Here is a 25,049-nt window from a genome sequence, read left to right as displayed (position 1 = left end):
CGTTTCATGAATCTGACGGGACTTCTCTTAGGAAGAAATGTAAGAGGAAAAGTTAGGAACTTATTGGCGCATGAGGCCCATTGTCCTACTGATCATTCCCTCGGAATGTGTTATGATTATAATTCCATTACTAGAAACAAATTTCAAGAAATTTGACTGGGTGCCTGCAGCTCGCCAACTATGTGCAGCATTTGAGCCACGGACCACCATTTGATGACATTTAGCCTTTCAGACCCTGTAAGGGTCCATTTGGTTACATGTAAGCCAGGTCTTCCCATTGACTTTCAATGGGGTATTTTGTCTAAGTTTATTGCGCATTACGTTGCCACCAACATTCTAATGCACAACATGCTAACATGCTAATACTAACATGCTAATGCTAACATGCTAGCATGCTAACATTTTAATGTTAATATGCTAATGCTAACATGCTAATGCTAACATTCTAATGCTAACATGCTAATGCCCGGTTCCGGCGAGCCGCCCCACGTCCAAAACGGTTGAGAAATGACAGAGTTACGTGTTTCCCCAATTTTCTCCATTGACTTTCAATGTGTGTGTGTGCGTGCATGTGCGTGCATGTGCATCCGTGTGTGCGTGTGAGAGGTGGTCAACTTGACCTTGAATCTGGGCTACTCTATGCAAATGCAAACCACTATTGAAAGTTAAAATCACACTGACTATGGAGATAACGTATGTCCGAACAAATTGCTCTATCGCAAAAAGTGAAAGTCGAATGCGATTTTTGTTTTCGCCGTGAGTGACCCGAGACTTTGAGGTACGCCGTGTGCGATCGTGGTATTGGTACGATAAAAATGTGGTTATAAGAGCGAGTTAAGAATTGTGTTTGTGATGAAAAAATTGCTGACTCATTCAGGCAGTTAACATGGAGTTTTATGACACATTATGATGGTACACCTGTCGCTTTTAGGGCTGTAGTTCACGTACTGTATGTATCTGGGCTATGGTTGTGACATTGGGTGAAAGAGCTCTGCAGAATGCATGTCAATTTGGGGGTCCTTGACATGAAAATGTTTGAGAACCACTGGTTTAGAGTTCACAACTAACCCAACCCAAACAAACGCACCCAGTTGACTATTGTGAGATAAATAATAAAATACATTCATGAATATTGAAAATATTAAAATATTGAAAATGTGAACATTTCTGTTCACTTCAGTACCTCCACAGTATTATTGATTTTTAATGTTTGGAGTCTGGTGTTCCACCATATTTAGACTTTAGTTTAGGTATTCTTGACTTCACTCAACTTTATTTCTATGTGTGAGGTCCTGTGAGCTGCAATCACACAGGTGTGACTGCAGGCAAGGCCATGGAGTCATGCAAAACTACACCCACCTGCGTGAACACAGGTAGGAAAGTGAATTCCCAATGCCTTATATGGGATTGGTGGGGCGGTTCCCTATGGTAATTAGGATGCTAATTAGGATATGTGGGGCGTCTACCTATGATAATTTGAATGAACTGGCACACCCCTTCAAGTTACGAGGATTTGGATTCATCATCATAAGAACAATTCTGCGAACGTTTCATGAATCTGACTGGACTTCTCTTAGGAATTCACTTAGAAAGAAATGTAAGAGGAAAAGTTAGGAACTTATTGGCGCATGAGGCCCAATCTTATATTTTATGATCATTACATTACTATCTTCAATCAGCTCTGTTACTTCTGAAATGTCCCACTTATATTTACCTGAACATGACGTGAGTCAGGCTCCGTGATTGGTTCTGATTGAGGATGAAGAATCTGATGTTCTTGAAGAAGAGACACAGTAGTCTGACCTACAACAACAATACATAGTTACATTACACTGTTCTTTTTCTGATATCATAATCACACGCATCAAACTAAACTTAATGAATCATGCTTACATGCATTGCAGTTTCTCGAGCCCGGCAGAATCCAACCAAGCAGTTGTTGAAAGATGCTTGGCCTTTTCAAGTCACCTGACACCAGAACAAAATATAGCTGTAATCATTCAGAAGAACTACCTGTATTGATATAACTATTTCATTCCACTTTTGTCTGTTTTCTTCTTTTTGGGCGACTCCTCTGTGGCCCACCAGCGGGGGGCTCAAGTACCACTAGTGGTACTAGTACCAGAGGTTGGGCACCCCTGGTTTATTAGACAGAATGTATAAACAGCAACAGAGTACAGTCAAACACTCAGTTCAAATGGGATAGCACAAAACAAGTCTGTGCGGTCTTGTTTCCATGAACAATAACAACAAAATTAAATATCATCACAGGTAAAAAATAACAAAATCATTAGTTACCTTCTTGAATGTTGGCGGACCAGGTAATGTCGTCAGCGCCTCTCACTTTAACGTTAAATGTGAAGGGAAGAGGCTGCTGGAAGTAGGCTTCAAAGTAGCCTTTGGACACCGTTGGTTTCAGGGTGAATGGCAAGTTCTGCACAGACATATTGATCACTATCTTCCATCATACATTCATTTATTGTACATGCAATATGTTTATATGTATACCAAAGTACACCTTTACCAATAAAACATCTACCTTGCATAATGATAGAGTAATTAAGCTGAATGAGCATTAATAAAACATCTACAATGCATAATGATAGAGTAATTAAGCTGAATGAGCATCAATAAAACATCTACCATGCATAATGATATTTAAGCTGAATGTGCATCAAGACAAACTCACCTCAGGGTGAATTTCCTCTCTTGGATTACTCATGAGCTGGTACCTCCCCTCTACCAGTAGACAGTTGGGACTCTTGTAAACTCTACAGAAATATCCTCTCTCCAACTCTTGCTCCCTCTTGATGTCCTGCATGACACACACACACACACACACACACACACACACACACACACACACACACACACACACACACACACACACACACACACACACACACACACACACACACACACACACACACACACACACACACACACACACACACACACACACACACACACACACACACACACACACACACACACACACACACACACACAATTTAGGCATTTAGCAGACGCTCTTAATCCAGAGCGATTTACATTAAGCAATAACAAAATCAAATAATAAAAGCATGGCATACATCACATGTATAAAAAGTAGTTATCATGACTCAAGCGTAAACTAAGAACGTAACAGTGGAGTATAAACTATACATACTATATTATACATGTGTACTATAAAGTGCTATGACTACATAAAAATGCTAGTGCTGTCTATGTAACAAGCTATAAGTCTGTTTAAAATACTACCTAAATCTACATAAAGTGCTATCTAAGGGGGCTAGGCTAGGGCAAGTGCTACGGGCCATGGTGGAGTAATAAATTGCGGAGTCTGAAGAGGTGGGTTTTCAGACTACGGTGGAAGATTGGGAGTGAGGCTGCAGTTCTGACTGCGCACGCACGCGCACGCGCACACGCACACGCACACGCACACACACACACACACACACACACACACACACACACACACACACACACACACACACACACACACACACACACACACACACACATCAGGGCCACATCCTCTACTCAGGCTTATGTGAACAACCCAGACCGTTTTTAAATTCAGTATCAAATATCAGTATTTAGATATTTGATATTCAATTTAGCTGCCCCAGCACCCCCTTCCTATAGAAATATCAATTTGAACCATGTTAGTGTTTTAATATTTTTATTATGTTTTCAAAATAGGACAGACAGATAAATAATAATAATAAAAAAATAAAACTAAAAGGAAAGAAAATAACAGGGCATAATTTCATTCTGAATGAGTCGTTACATTACAATAAATTACGCTGCTAGATTGTGTAAAGAGTGGAGGACATACAACTAAATGCTGAGGTTCAATGTGACATTTGAGGTGGTCTAGGAATGGCTGCCATATAACATAGAACTTATTTGAATTGTCCATCATGTCATAGCGAATTTTCTCCATATGTAGTATACAAGTAAGTTCCGTTAACCAGGTCTTGAAATGAGGTACTTCATCTGACTTCCAGAGTCTTAGAATCACTTTTTTTGCTTTTTCATACCATACATCATTGTATTTTGTACAGAAACATTGTGATTTGACAGTATTTGAGAAGAACCAAAAAGTGCGGTCTCTGGGTCAGGTTCAAACACACATCCATAAACATCTGAAAACCATTTAAATATATCACACCAAAATGTATACAATTTTGGGCATGCCAGAAGAGGTGAGTCAGGGTACCTTCTGCCATTCCGCAACGATCACATAGTGGGGAGGTAGTTGGGAATATCCTGTGTAATTTTGTTTTTGAGTAATGGAGTCTATGCATAACTTTAAATTGTATTAATTGATGTCGAGTGTTAACAGAGCAAGACCGAATTCTACGAAGACCCTCCTCCCAGACATCATCCCCAATCTGCATACCTAGTTCTTCCTCCCAAGCATTTTTCAAATAATGTGTCTCAAAGTTAATTTGTTCAGAGAGTGTATTTATCACTTTAGAAATTAATTGTTTTGACCCAGGTGGACACAATAAATGTTTGTACAATAAATTGTCTTCAGGGAGAATCTCAAAGTTGGGGATAGATTGGCGAGCATAGTTCCGTACTTGTAGATATCTAAACAAAATCACACCTGTGTGAACTGAGTGGTGTAAGGTATTATATAGCCTGATCAGCTCTGACGTAATGGAATCAGCTCTGACGTAATGAAATCACACCCGGGTGAACTGGGTGACCGTAGCAACCATGCTCATTTTTCATGCACAGACTAACAAAGCCAGTTGTAGGAGTGGTTTACACCACTCAAAAATGGTTGTGGGGAGAGATAATTTATTTTGTAACTGTATAAATGAGGCAAAATGGTTGTCAATGTACACTTTACAAATATTGATGTAGAACAGTTTGCTCTTAACACATTGAGAGCCCACGCTTAACTGCCCAAAATCACTTTCACCTAGAAAATCCATTCACATTTTTTATAATTCAGCTGACTGTGGAGACACATGCTGGAACTTTTTACTTTGAAATGTTTTATAGTTTCTGAGTTATTTAATTTAAACGCCAAATGCATTCTCAATGGCGAAGTGTTTTGATTTTTCTGATTTTTTTTAATAGACGTCCACAGACGTCTTGGGCTATGCACGTGCGGTAATACCCATGACGTCCACAGACGTTTTGGGCACAAAATGTGTTAATATACGTTCACTGGAAACACCCGTCATCACCATTGGCCAGAATTCGGATGATATGGCTATGTGGTTTGCTGAATCTTTGTATAACTGTGCTGCCCAGAGCAGACTAGTCAGCCCCCTGGCACACAACTCGCCCAGAAACCAGTAAGCACTCCCACCCCGGTGGCAGCGTATATTGGAGTGTGGTGATGCAAAAATGCTATGGAAAGCTATAGATTGGAAGGGGGAGTTTTCCACATCCCCTCGACAAGAGATGCCTTCTGAAAGTGAATTCCAAGAGCATATGGAGAGGCTGCTGAACCCTCCTGTCGGTGAGGGAGAAAACCTGCAACTGGAGGACTATAATGTCAACATGCCAATTACAGATGACCCTATCACTATGGCAGAAGTTCAATATGTAATTGACCACCAGCTAAAGGCAGGAAAAGGAGCGGGCCCTGATGGTGTAAGCCCAGGTGTTTTCAAGCTTCTGCCAGTTGAATGGGTCACGTTTCTATGTACACTCATGAATTCCATATTTCTAACTGGCTATCCAATGAACTGGGCCCCTGCTAGACTGATGATGTTATTTAAGAAGGGTAACCGACTTGATTGTGACAATTATCGGGGCATAAGTGTGATCAATAGTGCAGCAAAAGTATATGACTACGTGCTTAATAACAGACTGATGTGCTGGTATAAGCCATTCCGAGAGCAGGCAGGAGCTCAACCTAGAAGAAGCTGCATAGAGCACATTGTGACACTTAGGCTTATAATTGAACATTGTGTCAGAAAGAAGCTGAAACTGTATGTTGCCTTTATAGACTTTTCCAAAGCCTATGACAGGGTGCCAAGAGGAAAACTGTTCAAAGTATTAAAGAGCCTGGGGTGTGGAGTTACTATGATCTTGGCCCTGATGTCAATGTACAGTGTGACAACAAGTATCCTGGGATCCACCACAATAACAGCATCCGCTGGAGTGAGGCAAGGATCCCCTACATCCTGCTTCCTGTTTGTAATGTTTGTCGACATGCTCATCAGAAAGTTGAAACAATGTGGGGACGATGGTTTCCTAAAATGGCTCCATGTTTTAATGCTAATGGATGACACTGTTATCCTGGCAACATCAAGGGAAAGGCTGACTGAAAAACTGAAATATCTGGAGGAATATTGTGATGAATATGGCATGCTTGTTAATGAAAGTAAAACCAAGTTTATGGCTATATCGGGATCTGATGAAGACAGGCAACCTATTCAGCTTGCTTCCCTTACAGTGAAGCATTGTGACAGTTATACATATCTTGGAGCCATCTTCACTGCTGATGGAAATGCCCGAAACTCACTTGCCCTACATGTAAAGGAGAAGACAAAGCACCTAAACAAACTGATTATCTTCCTGTCCACCAACTATGATGCTCCATTCTGTGTAAAACGCAAGGTTTTTGAGGCTGCTTTCTCATCAGCTATATTGTATGGGTGTGAGGCTTGGTTGAAAATCCCCTTAAAGTCTGTTGAAACTCTCTACATGTCTGGAGTGAAATCCCTACTTGGGGTAAGGGTTACTACCCCTAACTTAACCTGCCTGTTGGAAGCAGGACTGCCTTCAGTGCAAGCTTTGGTGAGAGAAAAGCAAGCCAGGTTTTTCACCAACATACAGCAGCGAAATGGCATGCTTGATGACCCCTTGTGGTATGTTCTTCAATTGCTGGAGAAGGAGAACCAAGTCATGTATTCTCATTTATCTGAGATAATGGAAAAACAACATATTGAGAGTGACCGAAGGGACATGATTCATAAATTACAATCCAAAGAGGGAACAAGATATAAGACATACCAAGCCATCAATCCAGATCTATTTATTCACCCACTCTATACCAGCACCAGCAGTACACCTTACATTGAGGACTATTTGAGGATAACCTTTACACGGTTTCGGTTGTCCGCTCATAGACTGCGTGTGGAAATGGGAAGATGGAGCCGCATACCACCTGAACAGCGGTTTTGCCAATGTGAGACTGGTATACAAAACGAACAGCACATACTGGTGTGTCCCCTCACACAAGATATCAGAGCGAAATATGGACATGAGGGTATTGATTTGAGCTCACTCTTTGTGGGCACTAACAGAGAGACATTGCGTATGCTACATGCCTGCCTGTCACTAGTGGAGCAATAGAAAGATCCTGTTGTAAAGGGATTCTTTATTGTGTATTGTATATTTTAATGTATTGTACCTTTTAACCCTTAGAAGAGCAAAGACGCCAATTGGCGTCTTCATCAGAATTCCGTAAATGAGCAATGACGCCAATTGGCGTCTTTCTCTTTTTTGATTAATCTAAACATATTAATATGCTCCGAAGCGCTGTTTAAATTCCTGAGCTTATATTCCAACTACATTACCCAGAAAACCCGTGTCACGTGACACACGTGTACGTGTTGCCATTGGAAGCTGGTCCCACCCCCTGTAAACAGTGGGGGCAGAGGGAGTCTTCATAGTTTTCATTGTTTTGCCTGTTTGCCGTCTCGCCCGAGCGATTTTCTAGCAGAAAAAGTTGAAAGCAGTACTATTTATTTGAGCGAGTTTTGTGGTAGTAGTATTGATCCATACGCGTCCCAGTCGCCTTCTCCAGGCGGAGTAGCCCTGGTCCAGTGCTTACAGCGAGACTCGCTGCTCCCTCCCTCCTTTTTTCATTGTCTCCCCAACGTCGTCCGATGAGCTATACCGGGAAACCATTGAAGAAGACGATCAACCCGGAATGTTTTGAGGTAATCTTATTGTAGAAAATGCCCTTCTATAGTGATCAGAAATCATAAGATGATCGCTACAAATAGATGCTTGGATAATTACTACTACTAGTCAGATCATGACGCCAGAATGACTCACCACGATGGCCCCCAGCCATTAGCCAGCACCGAAGGTGCTGGCTAATGGTGTTGGTCGGTGCATTGGTGCTGGCTAAGGGCTGGAGGGGGGGGTTGGTGTCGATCGGTTGGTTGTTGCAGTACAAATGTATCGTAGCAGGCATGCACGCATGGCAGTACAAGTATTTTATATTGTAGCGTGCCTTATAGGCGATCTGATCTTTAGAGTAATGTTCGCTCCTTTTATTTACTGTCTACAAAGACGGAGAACAAACATGCATCGTTTACTGAAGCAACGCGTGGTTATGATGACGTTGCTACAAGGATCGGAGGGGGGACGGGGAGTGAAGCTAACAGTAGCGTATTATATAAGATCTGTATGACGTTTCATTGACGTCTGAGCTTGCATGATAATTGCATTCATTGTATATTGTATACAATCATGATTGTACATTGTTTAGTGTGTCTCCGTGTGATGATGATGATGATGACGATGATGTCAGATAGCCTACGTCCCCCCCCCCCCCCCCAACTGGCTATTGGCCGGGCTGACTACAGCTAAATGTTTATTTTTATATATTTAGAACTGGCATCGGAGGAGGAGGATGATGATGATGATGATGATGATGATGAAGACGAAGAGTCAAGACTGCGATGGAGTTCTCCGACACTGAACCGGATGCATTCATTCATTTCAGTTGTTGTTGTTTTTTTAAATTTAGCCTACACACACACACACCGTCAAGAACAACTGGAATGCAGTGGTTTGGGGACACTGGGGAGTTTGGGGACAACTGTTTTGTATGTAGGCCTATTTATTTTCTGTAATATTTATTATAATTGTATTATGTTAGTAGTCATAAAAAATAAAAGACAAGCTTTTACAATGAGTTAGACCTGTCATGGCTATTTTGTTCACTAGTCTGAGGTTTATGGTTTGACTAAGCGAGTTTCAACTGTGATTTACTCTGTAACGGTAGATGGTAAGAACCCAATTTTTTTGTTATAATACAGTATACATTCAAGTCTATATTTTGATACATATCATGGGCACAAAGTCATATCAAAACAATGTCCTTGGATGAGTTTTTTTATCAAAACTGTTTCTTCACAACAGGTTTTTGAGATACATGCATGAATAGACACGGTACTGGTAAGACTATGTAAACATGGTATATATCAAAATGTGCGTTAGAATGTCTAATTTTACCCCAAAAAAGAATTGAGTTTATATGATGTTCCATTTCAGAGCTAGGGGGACTTTTAGCTGGATAGGTCAGATTGATCATGACTGACCATGCTATTTATAGATGGCAAAATATCTACAGTGGTACATGTGAGAAACTTTTTATTTTATTTTAATTGAACTAGACAACTCACCCTTTAAAATGAGATATTGCATGGCTATGTACGCCCAGCAGAAAAAAAGTTATTTAGAAAATAAAACTTCAACCGGTCATAACTTTTTTTGTTGTCCTAGAAACACTACCCAGTGTAAATGCAGGCTCTTTTAAATGGCTTCCAACACCACAACTAAACATTTTATCAACTCAGTTCATTTTTTTCCTGGAAGCAGACAAGCCAAGCTTTCTCTGAAGGTCTTTCGTTGTCACACATTCACAACAGAGAATTTTCAATAAATCATTCAAAAACGCCATTCTGCCATAGAGAAGTCTAAAAACTATATAGAAATCCATGAAACTCTCAAAGAGTTAAAGTTTTTGATTCATGGGATTTTTATTATTGTTTGGACCCAATGTTTTATACATTTGTCAATAAAGTAACTAACTAACTAACTACAGGTCTTGTAAAGTGATTATACCTTTGAGTCTCCAACTGTTGAAAGACACATCTGAGAGGGATGGGGGAAATGCATGGTTGTTGTATATTGGAGTGTATATGGATGTGTCTGGTAGTTTACTATACTTTTTTATTTGTTGCCAGATTTTGAGACTGTTCAAAATAACAAAATTGTCTGTGTTGGTGTGAGTGGGGGTTCTAGGGGCTGAAAAAAGGAGTGCTGGGAGAGAAGAAGTTTTAATATCCTTCTTTTCAATGGCAATCCATGAGGGGGTGTCAGTGGAGACCTCTACTTTGTAGCCATCCTGCCAATATGCAAGGGCCCTTACATTCGCTTCCCAATAATAATGCAAAAAACATGGTAAACCTAATCCACCCATCTCAATAGGTTTGTGTAGGTGCGTCTTCGATATTCTATGAGCTTTAAACCCCCAAATAAATGGCATAATTATTGAATCTACTGATTTAAAAAAAGATCTTGGTAGAAAGATGGGGAGGTTCTGAAAAAGATACAAAAATCTAGGAAGGGCAACCATCTTGATTGCATTAATGCGGCCAACCATAGAAAGAGGAAGAGTCCTCCATTTTTCAATATCCCTCTTCAATCTTTCCACTTTTTCAAGAAAGTTCATCTTAAGGATTAATTTGGGGTTTTTAGGGAGGGTTACCCCCAGGTATTTCACTTTGTCCGTGATTTTAAAAGGAAGGTTATGTAAAAAAATAACTATCAAGATCAGTGTAACCTGAGACTTCACCGAAGGATTTAATAAGATCCAATAAAACAGGGATAGACTGCTCAGGCTGCGATAAGAACAAAACAACATTGTCTGCATATAAAGATATGTGATGATCAATGTCCGCTATCTTAATTGGTGTGATGGATGGGTGATTCCTAATGCTAATGGCGAGTGGTTCTATGGCGACGGCGAAGAGGAGCGAGCTAATGGGGCAACCTTGGCGTGCAGAGCGATGTAATGTGACAGGTGCTGATCTATCTAGGTTTGTAAGGATGGAGGAGGATGGATTAGCATATAATATTTTAATCCACAAAACAAATGTATCTCCAAATCCAAATTCCTCCAGTACCTTGATCATATAAGGCCATTCCAATTGGTCAAAGGCTTGCTGTGCATCCAGACAGAGGACAGCTAGTTTCGAGCCCCTCCCATATTTACGATACATAATGTTCATTAATCTTCTGACATTGAAAAATGAAAGTCTATTAGGAACAAAACCTGTCTGGTCCGGATGTATAATGGATGAGATGTGTTTATTTAGCCGGGCTGCTAGTATTTTAGTAAAGATTTTCATATCTGTATTCAGTAGAGCAATTGGCCGGTATGATGATGGTTCAGTCTCATCCTTGCCCTCTTTTAGGAGCAATGTAATGTTAGCTTCATATAATGTACCAGGGAAGTTCTTAGTTTCAAACGAGTGATTAAACATCCTCAGAAGAAGTGGGGCTATCTTATCACAATATTTTTTATAAAATTCAATACCAAAGCCATCTGGACCAGCAGCTTTACCATTGTGGAGTGATTTTATGGCTTCTAGGATCTCTTGGAGGGTAATCTCAGAGTTTAAATAATCTCGAGCATCCTCACTAAATTTTGGTAGTGTCAAATGTCTCAGCCAATTACTAATATTCCCTTTTGCTTTTGACGTGTATAATTGTTCATAAAACTCTCGAAAAGTGTAATTTATACTCTTCGGCTCAATAATCATTTCTCCAGATTTTGACTTGATTTTATGTATAGCTACTTGCTTGTAAACCTCTAAGCTGTCGGGCCAATAATTTATGAGGCTTACCCCCAGTTCAAAATTATTCTGTCTAATCTTATATAGTTGTTCAGTTATTTGAGTGGAAAGAATAGTATTCGTATTTTGATGTCAGAATATTTTGTAAAATAGACACATCAGCAGAGTCTCTGTAATTGATTTCCAACTGTGATAGTTCTATTTCAATTTCTGAGAGGCGTTTTCGACTTTTCTTTCTTGCAAATGATTCAAATGAAATAATGTGGCCTCTCATGACAGCTTTGAAGGTTTCCCACAAAGTGGAGTCTGTAACAGCTAGATTATCATTGATTTCCAAGAAATCTGAGATCCTATCAGCCATATGCTGACAAAAAGATGCATCAGAGAGTAGTGATGAGTGAAAACGCCAGTTAAATTGTTGTTTTTTAAAATTGAGGTCGAGAACTAGGGAGACTGGGGAGTGGTCAGAAATTAAAATGTTGTGGTATTTTGAAGAAATTACATTTGGTATCAATTTAGAGTCTACCAGAAAGAAATAAAGTCTAGAAAATGATTTATGTGCTGGGGAAAAATAGGAGTATTCTCGTTCTTCAGGATGCCCCAGTCTCCAAATATCTACTAGGTTCATAGATGTCATTAAGTTATTTAAAACCAATGAAGAGGTGGAGGAGTGGCTAGTCTGGGACGATTTGTCCAGGTAATTATCAAGAGTTGTATTATAATCACCTCCAATTAGGACATGCGTATCATTAATGTCCGGTATTAAGTTAAATATTTTACGGAATAAAAACGGGTCGTCAAAATTTGGACCATAAACATTAAGAAGAGTAACGTGAAATGAATTAATAAAACCAGTAACCATGATATATCTGCCATTTGGATCATTGATAGTAGAAATGTGTTTAAATGGGACAGTATTACATATCAATTTGAACCATGTTAGATACATCGAAAACACCCATCCTTTTTTTCTGGTGCCTAATACTGTACGTGAGGTGGTGATGTTTTTTATCTTTTATTTTTATATCAAAATATATTTTCGTGAACGGAAATGGCAGCTTCCTTACTCGGATTTCGGGAGATAGTTAGTAGTAGTAGTTCCAGACTCTATATAGCATTCAGGAGGTGTAGTTCCAGACTCTATAGGCCTATAGCATTCAGGAGGTGTACTTCCAGACTCTATAACATTTAGGAGGTGTAGTTCCAGACAATATAACATTCAGGAGGTGTAGTTCCAGACTCTATATAGCATTCAGAGATTGTGGAATAGTTACACAAGACTACTAAATAGGGGTCATATCCGATGCTGTTAGTTCAACTAGACAGATTGCTTATAAAGAGGAGTCATATCTGATGAGTCAAAACCAGAGGTACACTATCTGTATGAACAGATAACCCTGCTGGGCAACATAGCTCCTTGGGTTGTTATTTTAAAAGCTATGTAAGTTGTGATAAAGTTTCACATGTAGGCTATTATGTATATAAATGTAAACTATGTTTGTGTAAATGCTAAGCTAAACTGTCTCCTTCTTGGTACCATCCTTACCTCATGCCATGAGCTGCAGCTGAGGGCGAGGTAGATGCGGAAAGTGTGAGTGTCGACACTACGGCTACGGCCCAGATCCTCGTAGACCAGCACCGATCCGTGGTGTTCATCCTGCTGTGAGTCACAGGCGATGGCACCCACAGGTGACAGCGAGGACACTGACCACTTCAGATGACTACCAGAGTACTGGACTGTCTCAATGACGGGGTGCTTTCCAGTGACGTGTAGGACACCAAATACCTTCTCTTTCTCCTGGCCTGCCGGTGAAGATAGTGAGGAGGAGGACGGATGGAGGGACAGTTTTATGGAGGACAAACAAGTCTGAAGACAGACAATAGTGTAACATAAATAGCACTTATTTGGTTTGTACAAGGAAGATGTTTAGTTGTACAGTCAATGTTCTCACCAGCCAGGCACAGGGAGTGAGGGAGCTGGATGGACTTGAGAGCAGAGGGATCCTTGTCGACGGTCTGTATGTTGAATATGGGCCCAGCAACCATCCAGGGGTTCTGGACCAACTTGTTGAACTTGGACCAGGACAGGATGGAATAGACCACCAGAACTCGCTCCAATGCCTCGAATATCAAGCCTGTCAACACACACTCATATGTGCCCTGTCCTTCCAGTTGAGCCCTAAGGAATGCGCACGCACGCACGCACGCACGCACGCACGCACGCACGCACGCACGCACGCACGCACGCACGCACGCACGCACGCACGCACGCACGCACGCACGCGCGCGCGCGCACGCACGCACGCACGCACGCACACACACACACACACACACACACACACACACACACACACACACACACACACACACACACACACACACACACACACACACACACACACACACACACACACACACACACACACACACACACACACACACACACACACACACACACACACACACACACACACACACACACACACACACACACACACACACACACACACACACACACACACACACACACACACACACACACACACACACACACACACACACACACACAAAGATCATAGTCGTATAAGTAACAAGAATATAATGAAACGCAGGAGGACAGCGGCCTCTAGTGGCAGTGGGGGTTATCTACAGCAGGACTCTGCAACCATTTTGACATGAAGTGCTGTGTTTATATTTTCTTGCTAGTCAGTGTGCCATGTCAACATTATGTTGAATTATGACACCACATAAGTGACACATGAGTCAGTTCAGTATGAAATTGAATGAATGTAGAATTATGTGCAGGATTTGCATGCATTTGAGATTTAATATTTAACTTCATAGATGATAATTTACGTCATGTTGTAGTATAATCAGTATTACCTAAAATGCCCAGCGATCAAGGACATCATCATTTTAGGGCCTGCCCCATGAAAGCCTTGATGTGGCGTTTGAATGAGACAACTTTCTTCAAGTACTTCTTGGAATAGTTTGTTGGGTATATCCATGTTTTATTCCAACGCGTAGCGACTGGCGAGACTAAAAACAAAAAACCAACTACCTAAAAACAAACTACCTAACCGGAATAAGATTTTACCATTCGGTCTAAACCACGCCTAGAGCAGATCACACGGCCGATTTAGGAACACAGACCAGGCTTTCCTTTTAGGAGGAGGTTAATAGTAGTATGAAACCAGATAAACAGGCTAGGTGACGTGAGGTTCTCTAGTATGAGGGTTTAACAGATGATGTCAGATTAACAGATGATGTCAAAGTGATGTCCAGACTCACTGCAAGCGTCCTCTGGACAGTTTCTCAGGGATGATCATCTCAATGCCGTAGCTCTGGACAGACAGACAGACAGACAGACAGACAGACAGACAGACAGACAGACAGACAGACAGACAGACAGACAGACAGACAGACAGACAGACATCAATAAGGATCACCAACAGCCATGCATACTGTATGCATAAAGAAGAGGACCTGAGTATCTCTGATCTAATTAATAAGCTAAAAGCAATTGGTTTTGATAGCACATCAGTGAGCTGGATGCAATCCAGGGAGAGAACAGAGAGAGAACATATGGTGGAGGTGAACCCCCCATTATAACGTGCTCAAAGAGCCCCCACGGATGGCTGCAATTTGAAACTATTTCAATCAAACAATCAATGAGAAACAAACAGACCTGCTGGACGTGTTGGCATTTTTCACAGCATGATCCCAAGTACACGTCATCTGGAGGGACACAAAACAACAGTTACACTAGCTCAGTTTCAGGAGACGGGGCTTAATCGTAGACAGACACAGAAGAGTTTCAAATGTCATCAAAGTCAAACATTGTCATGACGTGAAATGGAACAACGTTTAGAGAGAGGCGATACATTCCCACAGTTTGTCCACGTGTAGATTTATGATTTACAGTATATTGTGTAGATATCACATTACATTCAGTCATTCATTAAAGTCTCTCCTACCAGTACCATAATCATCCAGATCAGTTTTCTTCAGCTCTGCAGAAGAACATTAAAGAGAAAATGTTTAGTTATGTGTTAATCATCCTTCACGTGGTATTCACACCAACACTCACAGTTCATTGTAGTGTTAAATGTTTTACCTTCCTCTCCCGTTTCAATCTCCATCATCTTCATCAGGTCCATGCAGTCTTCTGTAGAGAGTATAAACACATTATAGTAGTGGATCACAGGCAGCTTGGAGGCTTATAGTCAGTATAAACACAGTGGACAGTTATTGTATCACAGGCAGCTTGGAGGCTTGCAGTGTAAAACATCAATATGATCTACTCAGCATAAATATCGACGGTGCAACCGGGGCCCAGCGCCGACAAGGGGCCCATGAAGGGGGAAGAAGAAGAGAAAAAAAAGAGTCAGGACGATGAAAGCCTGGTTTCAGGGGCTATCGGCCGCAGGAAGAGTAACACCAAGGATTAGTCAGTGATGTCACTTGCAGAGTGACAGATGTAATCGGTTTATAAACAGCTTCAAGTCCATACTACTTCCATGTTGCATAACAGTGACATCACTGTCCACTCCTTGTTATCTTTAACACCTTGTTTCAACGTGTGTGTATACTGTGTTCATGGCGCGCTGCCTGTGCCTGTCATCAGCACAACAAGCTCAACTGTAGACTATTTTGTCACGTTCCGCTGCGCTAACGAAACACTAGATGGGATTATTATATCATGTCAGCAGTCAGCACTATCAGAAGATGTAACCCAGGTAAAGTAATCTGTCACTCTGCAAGTTTAACTAAAGTTTGTCCAAAGTCATTTCTGATAGCCTGCAGGCAGCAGCCCTGCAGTCCTACAGATATACAGATTGATTGAAAGTGAAACATGCAAATTGATGTAAACATACATACAGATTGAATGAATATGTATATGTCAGATCGCATCACATAACATCGCATCGCCGCCGACACCCCCCCGCATCGCATCACCGCCACCGACACCGCCCCCGAAGCCACACGAATATTTTTGGGGGCCTACGCAAGATATCTGCACCGGGGCCCACTGCCATGTAGTTTCGCCCCTGGATCTACTGTATTTTTCTTACCAGAATCCTCTGAAGACATGTTTACACATGGTGCCTAAGAACGAAGAGGCAAACATCATAAAAGAGAATTTTCAGCCAGTCTAAATAAGGACAATTCAGAATGCTACAGCATTTTTTTTAAAGTGACTTAATCCACAAACCCAGTTCAATTGTAAATATTTATTTAAAGCATAGTGTGCATACTAGTAAAGGGTCTGTGTCCGCCCAAGCCAGAGTTGAAATATTCTCAACTTTAGGCAAGCGCTTTGTGGACACACACACTTGGTGAACCAACAGCCTAATAATAGACAACGATATCAGATTAATTAAACATCTTGCAAAGAGCTTGTTTTCGGAGAACAAAGCTCACATGTCATATTGAACTAACTGCAGACTGTGGATAAAGAGCTTTGGTATGGTAATGTGATTATAATATAATATAATATAATATAATATAATAGGTAATGTCTGTGACTGATGTCAAAGTAAATCTTCATCTCTCACCGGCTGGGGAGGAGCTACAGTCATGACGTCAGCTCCTGAAGAGGACGCCATTGGCTGGGAAGGAGCTACAGTCACGACGTCAGCTCCTGAAGAGGACACTATTGGCTGGGGAGGAGCTACAGTCGTGACATCAGCTCCTGAAGAGGAGGCTATTGGCTGGGGAGGAGCTACAGTCGTGACATCAGCTCCTGAAGATGACGCTATTGGCTGGGGAGGAGCTTCAGTCGTGACAGCAGCTCCTGAAGAGGACGCTATTGGCTGGGGAGGAGCTTCAGTCGTTACAGCAGCTCCTGAAGAGGACGCTATTGGCCCAAGATACTTCAGCAGCCAATCAGTCAATCTTTGCTTTCCTTTCCGTCTCTGAAACATCTTCTTCAATAATGGATTATCGCCACTGGAGGCCTGGCTCATGCTGCCATACAGTGAAGAGGGCGCTATTGATCCAGGACGTGAGGATAAAACCTTGTCAGTTGACCAGCTGCCGTATCCTGAAGAGGGTGCTATTGATCCACAATGTGAGGATGAAAAACCTCCTGTCTCAGATGGCGTTGCAACATTCACTGGAACGCAACAAGACATGTACAATGATGAAAATACAAGAAACTAATCATTACTAGAAACAAATTTCAAGAAATTTGACTGGGTGCCTGCAGCTCGCCAAGTCTGTGCAGCATTTGAGCCACGGACCACCATTTGATGACATTTAGCCTCTCAGACCCTGTAAGGGTTCATTTGGTTGACCTGGTAAGCCAGGTCTCTAATGGGGTATTTTGTCTAAGTTTATTGCGCATTACGTTGCCACCAACATGCTAATACTAACATGCGAATGCTAACATGCTAGCATGCTAAACTTTTAATGCTAACATGCTAATGCTAACATGCTAACATGCTAATGCTATCTCAAAAAAATCCAATGGCAGTCTCTCAGTCAAATTTGGTCACATTTAGTCACCTGAATGTCTTAGTGTTAGTTTAGTTTTAGTTAACTGAATATCATATGATCTAGCTAGTCGACTAAAAGCTCTATGAGCTTGTAGATCTGCTATTTTGGAAAAATCGTGTGCAATATTGTGAAATATTGTGAATATTCGTTCACAGCAAAGAAAATTACTCATACCCTATCTTTGCTTCTGGGGGGGGGGGGGGGGGGGGGGGTCCCTGGATGATGGGGGTCAGATGGGGCCGCAGGCCAATTACAATAGAGTTTTTGGGGTCCTTGACATGAAATAGTTCTGATATAGAAACATATTAAGGTTTTTCATAAAACTGTTGGATTTAGAAAACATTTGTAGAATCTGGTCTCAGGTCTCAATGGGTTAACTAAGACCTGGAACACATCTGTGTCACCTTAACTTTTAACCACATTAGCTGTTGAGAAATAGCAGATCTACAAGCTCGTAGACCTTAACTTTTAACCACTTTAACCATTATTTAAACTTTAGCTGTTGATAAATAGCAGATCTACAAGCTCATAGCACGGCACAGAGTGTTGCGCTATGATCTTGTGGATCTACTATTTTTGTTAATCGTGAAAACGTATATGCAAATCTTTTATATATTCTTTCACAGCAAACATTTTTAACTCAAATATTTGCTTCTGGGGGTCCGTGTAACAACATATTTTCAGATGGGGGTCGACGGCCAATTTCAGAAAATGTTTGGGGTCCTTTTATATTCCATGTTTTATAACATCCTGCATTGTTCTAGAAGAAATAGAAATATGTTTTTCACACTTTGAGAATATTTGTGGTCATATGGGCATAGGCCTACCTATAACAATGGGGTTTTTTGCTATTTTTTTTCATCGTGAAAACGGGTGCAAATCTTGTATATATCTTATTTCACAGTGACCGTTTTTAATTCAAATCTTTGCTTCTGGGGGGTCCATGGAACAACTTATTTTTAGATTGGGGCCGACGGCCAATTACATACCGGTACATACATTTTTCCATCCTGCATTTTTTTTTTATATTCCATGTTTTATAACATCCTACACTACAGTACATTGTTCTTAAAGACCTAGTGAAATGAAAAATATGTTTTTTACACATTTAGAGCATATCCGTGGTCGTCATATGGACATACCTAACAATAGATGCTAAAACAATGGGAACATTTCAATGTTTGTGTATTTTTATATCAAAAGTCCATAAAAATCCAAATTGTAATGACTTCCTTTGAATGTAAACGTGCTGCGTGATGACGTGTCATCTGTGTCACCTTACACCGGGGCTCCACCGGGCGAGTCAGCGTCGCGTCTCCGTCACCGTCAGGGAATGTTCCCTTTTTAATCAATGAAGGGTGGCTCCACTGCCCGCGTTGCGTTGCGTTGCGTGACTGCATTAAAATTGCCCCGGTTTGTTTTTTGACGCACGCTACGGAGACGCAACGCGTCCGGTGGAGCCCCGGCGTTAGCTTTCAAACACGTTGACAATCTTTAGCTGTTGATAAATAGATCTACAAGCTTGACTTATTTTAGTCATAGTCTTTTGAATAAAATGTAATTTAGTTTGTCATAATTTAGTCACCTGAATGTCTTAGTGTTAATTTAGTTTAGTTTAGTTTTAGTTAACTGAATATCATATGATTTTAGTCGACTAAATCTAGCTAGTCGACTAAAAGCTCTATAGATCTATAGTTCTATAGAGCTTGTAGATCTGCTATTTTGGAAAAATCGTGTGCAAATCTTTGAATATTTGTTCACAGCAAATAATAATACTCATACCCTATCTTTGCTTCTGGGGGAGGGGGGTCCCTGGAACAACACATTTTCAGATGGGGGTCGCAGGCCAATTACAATAGAGTTTGTGGGGTCCTTGACATGAAATAGTTCTGATATAGAAACATATTAAGGTTTTTCATAAAACTGTTAGAAAACATTTGTAGAATCTGGTCTCAGGTCTCAATGGGTTAACCCATTAAGACCTGGAACACATCTGTGTCACCTTAACTTTTAACCACAGCTATTGAGAAATAGCAGATCTACAAGCTCGTAGTGCGGCACCGAGTGCCGCTCTACGAGTTTGTAGATCTGCTATTTTTTTTTGTTTTATCGTGAAAACGTATGCAAATCTTTGAATGTACATTCTTTCACAACAAACGTTTGCTTCTGGGGGTCCGTGTAACAACATATTTTCAGATGGTGGTTGACAGCCAATTTCAGATAATTTTTGGGGTCCTTTTATATTCCATGTTTTATAACATCCTGCATTGTTTTTCATTTGTATTCCATTTTTATAACATCCTGCATTGTTCTTAAAGACGTAGTGAAATTAAAAATAAGTTTTTCACACTTTTAGAGAATATTTGTGGTCATCATATGGGCATACCTATAACAATAGATGCCAAAACAATGGGAAATTTCCAAATTGTGTGTATTTTTTTTACATCAAAAGTCCATAAAATCAAATTTGAATAACTTCCTTTGAATGAAAACTGTGTGATGACGTGTTGAGCCTCAAATTAATAAAAAGTAACTTTGCTTTAATTCACCTGTTTGATTCCCATCGCTGCGCGTTCACCCAAATACAGCTGGTTCTGATTACAGAACTACTCCATTTTTAATCCCATTCAAGGTGACGTCCAGACAGTTATTACTCATTTTAAACTCAATCATCACTCTGAAATATGTATCTGAAAACATTGTAGGGTAGAAAGCTACGTAGTAGCAAACATGCTGTCTGTCTGTCTGTCTTGTGCGTGTGTGCGTGCGTGTGTGCGCGCACACACACACACACACACACAGATGACGTGTCATCTGTGTCACCTTAGCTTTTAACCACATTGACCATTATTTTAAACTTTAGCTGTTGATAAATAGATCTACAAGCTTGTACGAGTGCCGCGCTACGAGCTTGTAGATTTGCTATCTATGAAATTGTGAAAATGTGGTGCAAATCTTTGAATATATATTATTTCACAGCGAACGTTGTGTGTTTGCGTGCATTCATTTATGTGTGCGTGCATTTATGTGTGTGTGTGCGTGCATGTGTCCGTGTGTGTGTGTGTGTGTGTGCGTGTGTGTATGCATGCATCAGTGTTTTGACAGCCAATTTTGACTTAGTTTTAGTCAGTCTTTTCAATAAAATGTAATTTAGTTTTAGTCATAATTTAGTCACCTGAATGTCTTAGTGTTAGTTTAGTTTTAGTTAACTGAATATCATATGATTTTAGTCGACTAAATCTACAGCTCGTAGCTCTATGAGCTTGTAGATCTGCTATTTTGGAAAATGTGCAAATCTTTCAATATTCGTTCTGGGGGGGGGGGTCCCAGGCCAATTACAATAGAGTTTTTTGGGTCCTTGACATTAAATAGTTCTGATATAGAAACATTAAGGTTTTTCATAAAACTGTTGGATTTAGAAGACATTTGTACCGCGCTACGAGCTTGTAGATCTGCTATCTTTGAAAAATTGCTGTATGGAGACTTGGAGAACAACAAAACTCACAACACACAGGCTGCACACATTCACCAACACATGGTGGCACATGGTGCCTCAGGAGAATTCTACACATCTGGTGGAGGGACAAAGTTAGCAAATGTGGACCTGTGGAAAACAACACACCAGGATCCCATTTGATCTACAGATCCGAAAAAGAAAGTGGAGTTGGATTGGCCGCACACACCCTCAGAAAACCTGCGACAAATATCACCTGACAAGCCCTGAAATGGAACCCCCAGGGGAAAAGGAAACGAGGTCGCCCCAGGAACAGCTGGAGAAGGAGCATCGAGGCAGAAATGGCAGAGAGTGGGCTCAACTGGGGGAGATCTAGAAAGAATGGCTAAAAGCCGAGTGAAAGAGGATTTTGTCAACAGCCTATGCACCCTAGAGGAGCAAAGGGCTTAAGTAAGTCAAGTGTTGAGAAATAGCAGATCTACAAGCTCGTAGACCTTTAAACTTTAGCTGTTGAGAAATAGCAGATCTACAAGCTCATAGCTATGAGCTTGTGGATCTGCTATGTTTTTAAATCGTGAAAAATGCAAATCTTTTATATATTCTTTCACAGCAAACCTTTTAACTCAAATATTTGCTTCTGGGGGTCCGTGTAACAACATATTTTCAGATGGGGGTCGACGGCCAATTTCAGATAATTTTTGGTTATGTTTTATAACATCCTGCATTGTTTTGCATTCCATTTTATAACAAGTTTCAAGACGTAGTGAAATGAAAAATACGTTTTTCACACTTTTAGTGAATATTTGTGGTCATATGGGCATAGGCCTACCTATAACAGTTTTTTTTTGCTATTTTTTTTCTTCGTGAAAATGGGTGCAAATCTTATATATATATATATATCTTCTTTCACAGTGACCGTTTTTAATTCAAATCTTTGCTTCTGGGGGGTCCATGGAACAACTTATTTTCAGATGGGGGCCGACGGCCAATTACATAACGGTACATACATTTTCCTTCATTGTTTTTCATTTATATTCCATGTTTTATAACATCCTGACCTACATTGTTCTTAAAGACATAGTGAAATGAAAAATACGTTTTTCATACATTTAGAGCATATCCGTGGTCGTCATATGGACATACCTAACAATAGATGCCAAAACAATGGGAACATTTCAATGTTTGTGTATTTTTATATCAAAAGTCCATAAAAGTCCAAATTGTAATGACTTCCTTTGAATGTAAACGTGCTGCGTGATGACGTGTCATCTTAGCTTTTAACCACATTGACCATTATTTTAATCTTTAGCTGTTAAATCTACAAGCTCATAGCGCGGCTCTGAGTGCCGTGCTACGAGCTTGTAAATCTGCTATTTTTGAATACAGTGACCCGCTGTCGCATGCGGTTAACTCCCTCTGTCCTTTATAACTCTATGGTGAATACGAATAGTTTCATTATATAGATATTCTACTGTTAGACAGATGTTAGGTTCTTAGCTCACATAATATGACTATTTCTATGTATGTGATGTATTACCATGTGATGAAAAGGGTAATGGCCGTTTTATGGTGTTATTTAACACAAACGGTAAAATCTGGTAAACCACTGTTGTAAGGAGATGTATAGAGCAGTAAAACACTGTTGTAAGGAGATGTATAGAGCAGTAAAACACTGTTGTAAGGAGATGTATAGTCAGTAACACACTGTTGTAAGGAGATGTATAGAGTCAGTAAAACACTGTTGTAAGGAGATGTATAGTCAGTAAAACACTGTTGTAAGGATATGTATAGAGCAGTAAAACACTGTTGTAAGGAGATGTATAGTCAGTAAAACACTGTTGTAAGGAGATGTATAGAGTCAGTAAAACACTGTTGTAAGGATATGTATAGAGCAGTAAAACACTGTTGTAAGGAGATGTATAGAGCAGTAAAACACTGTTGTAAGGAGATGTATGGAGCAGTAAAACACTGTTGTAAGGAGATGTATAGAGTCAGTAAAACACTGTTGTAAGGATATGTATAGTCAGTAAACACTGTTGTAAGGATATGTATAGTCAGTAAACACTGTTGTAAGGATATGTATAGAGTCAGTAAAACACTGTTGTAAGGATATGTATAGTCAGTAAACACTGTTGTAAGGATATGTATAGAGTCAGTAAAACACTGTTGTAAGGATATGTATAGAGCAGTAAAACACTGTTGTAAGGAGATGTATAGAGCAGTAAAACACTGTTGTAAGGAGATGTATAGTCAGTAAAACACTGTTGTAAGGACATGTATAGAGCAGTAAAACACTGTTGTAAGGAGATGTATAGTCAGTAACACACTGTTGTAAGGAGATGTATAGAGCAGTAAAACACTGTTGTAAGGAGATGTATAGAGCAGCTGCATGTCTCTCATTCTGGGATTATTTGCCATAATCATATTAAAAAATATATAATTTTCGTCCAAATACAACGAGACTGAGCGTTGGGGGTACATCAGCTAGGCCAGGAGGTAACAGGGGGTTCACGGCCTAAATTTTTTGGGGACCTATATATATATCCCCCATATAATATAACGTGGCCTACACGTTATGGTTATTATCATCTTTTTTCAGTTAATAATGATGTCACATACTGTGGATATGAGCTGCTCATCTAAATCAGTGGTCCCCCCACCCCCCCAATACAAATTAACGGCTACAATAACCTTAATAAAAGTACAGTAATAATGAATGAAACAGAATATAAACTTACACGTCATTCTCTTCCTCAGACCTGGTGTCAGCCAACACTCTCCACCGTAGTCCACACTGGAGTTGGAGGAGAGACAAAGCCAATATTCTCTATGATAATAGAAACTATGATTTTACACCATTAAACATTAAATAATACAGAACAGCATCACAGAATGATTGAGAACATTGTTCCGACCAAAATGTTGTGTTGGTCTTTGTCTCTTACACGCACGTGCGCAAGCGCGCACGCACGCACGCACACACACACCAAGTCTCTCGTACCTAAGAGCATCCAGTCTGTAGCGTGGATCCTTCACAACAGCAGAGAGCATCGCTTCGCCTGATTCTCCTGGATGATTGAAGGTCAAGTTTAACTCTCTCAAATGGGAAGGGTTGGAGCGCAGAGCTGAGGTCAGAGAAGAACAGCCTTTCTCTGTGACCAGACATCCTGACAAACTGCACACACACACGCACGCACACACGCATAGAGAGAGTTTCACAATGTTATATTTTGTTCCATTGAACTTTTGTTTTATTTTAACACAGTTGAACCCAGGTTCAGGCATACTGACTTGAGAGTCTCCAACATGCAGTTTGGACTCCCCAGTCCCTCTGCCAGAAGGTTGACTCCAGAGTCCTGAAGGTCGTTATTGCTCAAGTCAATTTCTCTCAGGCTAGAGCTGGAGCTGAGAGCTGACGATAACTCCTGACAGCATCTCTCCGACAGGTTGCAGCCACTCAGCCTGAAGAAACAATAGTGGTGCATGTATTAGATTTCATGTTAAATAAAGATCATATA

At 40.5% G+C, this 25,049-nt stretch overlaps 2 protein-coding genes across 3 annotated transcripts in view; both read right to left on the bottom strand.

The window, feature by feature from the left end:
* The window catches only part of LOC306919494 (uncharacterized protein), a 43,548-nt gene extending 27,809 nt beyond the window's left edge, over positions 1-15,739 (bottom strand). The window contains exons 1-10 of one of the 2 annotated variants that reach the window (XM_079532254.1): positions 15,694-15,739; positions 15,560-15,589; positions 15,265-15,314; positions 14,868-14,920; positions 13,529-13,755; positions 13,123-13,379; positions 2,690-2,815; positions 2,299-2,434; positions 1,894-1,968; positions 1,715-1,803 (exon numbers count right to left, since the gene is read on the bottom strand). In XM_079532254.1, the coding sequence (XP_079388380.1) occupies positions 1,715-1,803; positions 1,894-1,968; positions 2,299-2,434; positions 2,690-2,815; positions 13,123-13,379; positions 13,529-13,755; positions 14,868-14,920; positions 15,265-15,314; positions 15,560-15,589; positions 15,694-15,736 (1,086 nt within the window). In that variant the 5' untranslated portion in view covers positions 15,737-15,739. Of the gene's footprint in view, positions 1-1,714; positions 1,804-1,893; positions 1,969-2,298; positions 2,435-2,689; positions 2,816-13,122; positions 13,380-13,528; positions 13,756-14,867; positions 14,921-15,264; positions 15,315-15,553; positions 15,590-15,693 lie in introns of both variants that reach the window. The other variant, XM_079532255.1, reaches the window with a different exon arrangement.
* Positions 15,740-17,110: 1,371 nt separating this feature from the next.
* The window catches only part of LOC306919497 (NACHT, LRR and PYD domains-containing protein 3-like), a gene marked incomplete at its 3' end in the record, with an annotated part of 45,208 nt that continues 37,269 nt past the window's right edge, over positions 17,111-25,049 (bottom strand). Inside the window, exons 12-15 of the mRNA XM_079532257.1 lie at positions 24,823-24,993; positions 24,533-24,706; positions 24,270-24,325; positions 17,111-17,694 (exon numbers count right to left, since the gene is read on the bottom strand). Coding sequence (XP_079388383.1) covers positions 17,111-17,694; positions 24,270-24,325; positions 24,533-24,706; positions 24,823-24,993 — 985 coding nt within the window. The remainder of the gene's footprint in view (positions 17,695-24,269; positions 24,326-24,532; positions 24,707-24,822; positions 24,994-25,049) is intronic.

Source organism: Electrona antarctica (assembly GCF_951216825.1).
Source record: "Electrona antarctica genome assembly, contig: scaffold_332, whole genome shotgun sequence".
Classification (NCBI taxonomy): domain Eukaryota; kingdom Metazoa; phylum Chordata; class Actinopteri; order Myctophiformes; family Myctophidae; genus Electrona; species Electrona antarctica.
This window is presented reverse-complemented; position numbering and strand designations above follow the sequence as displayed.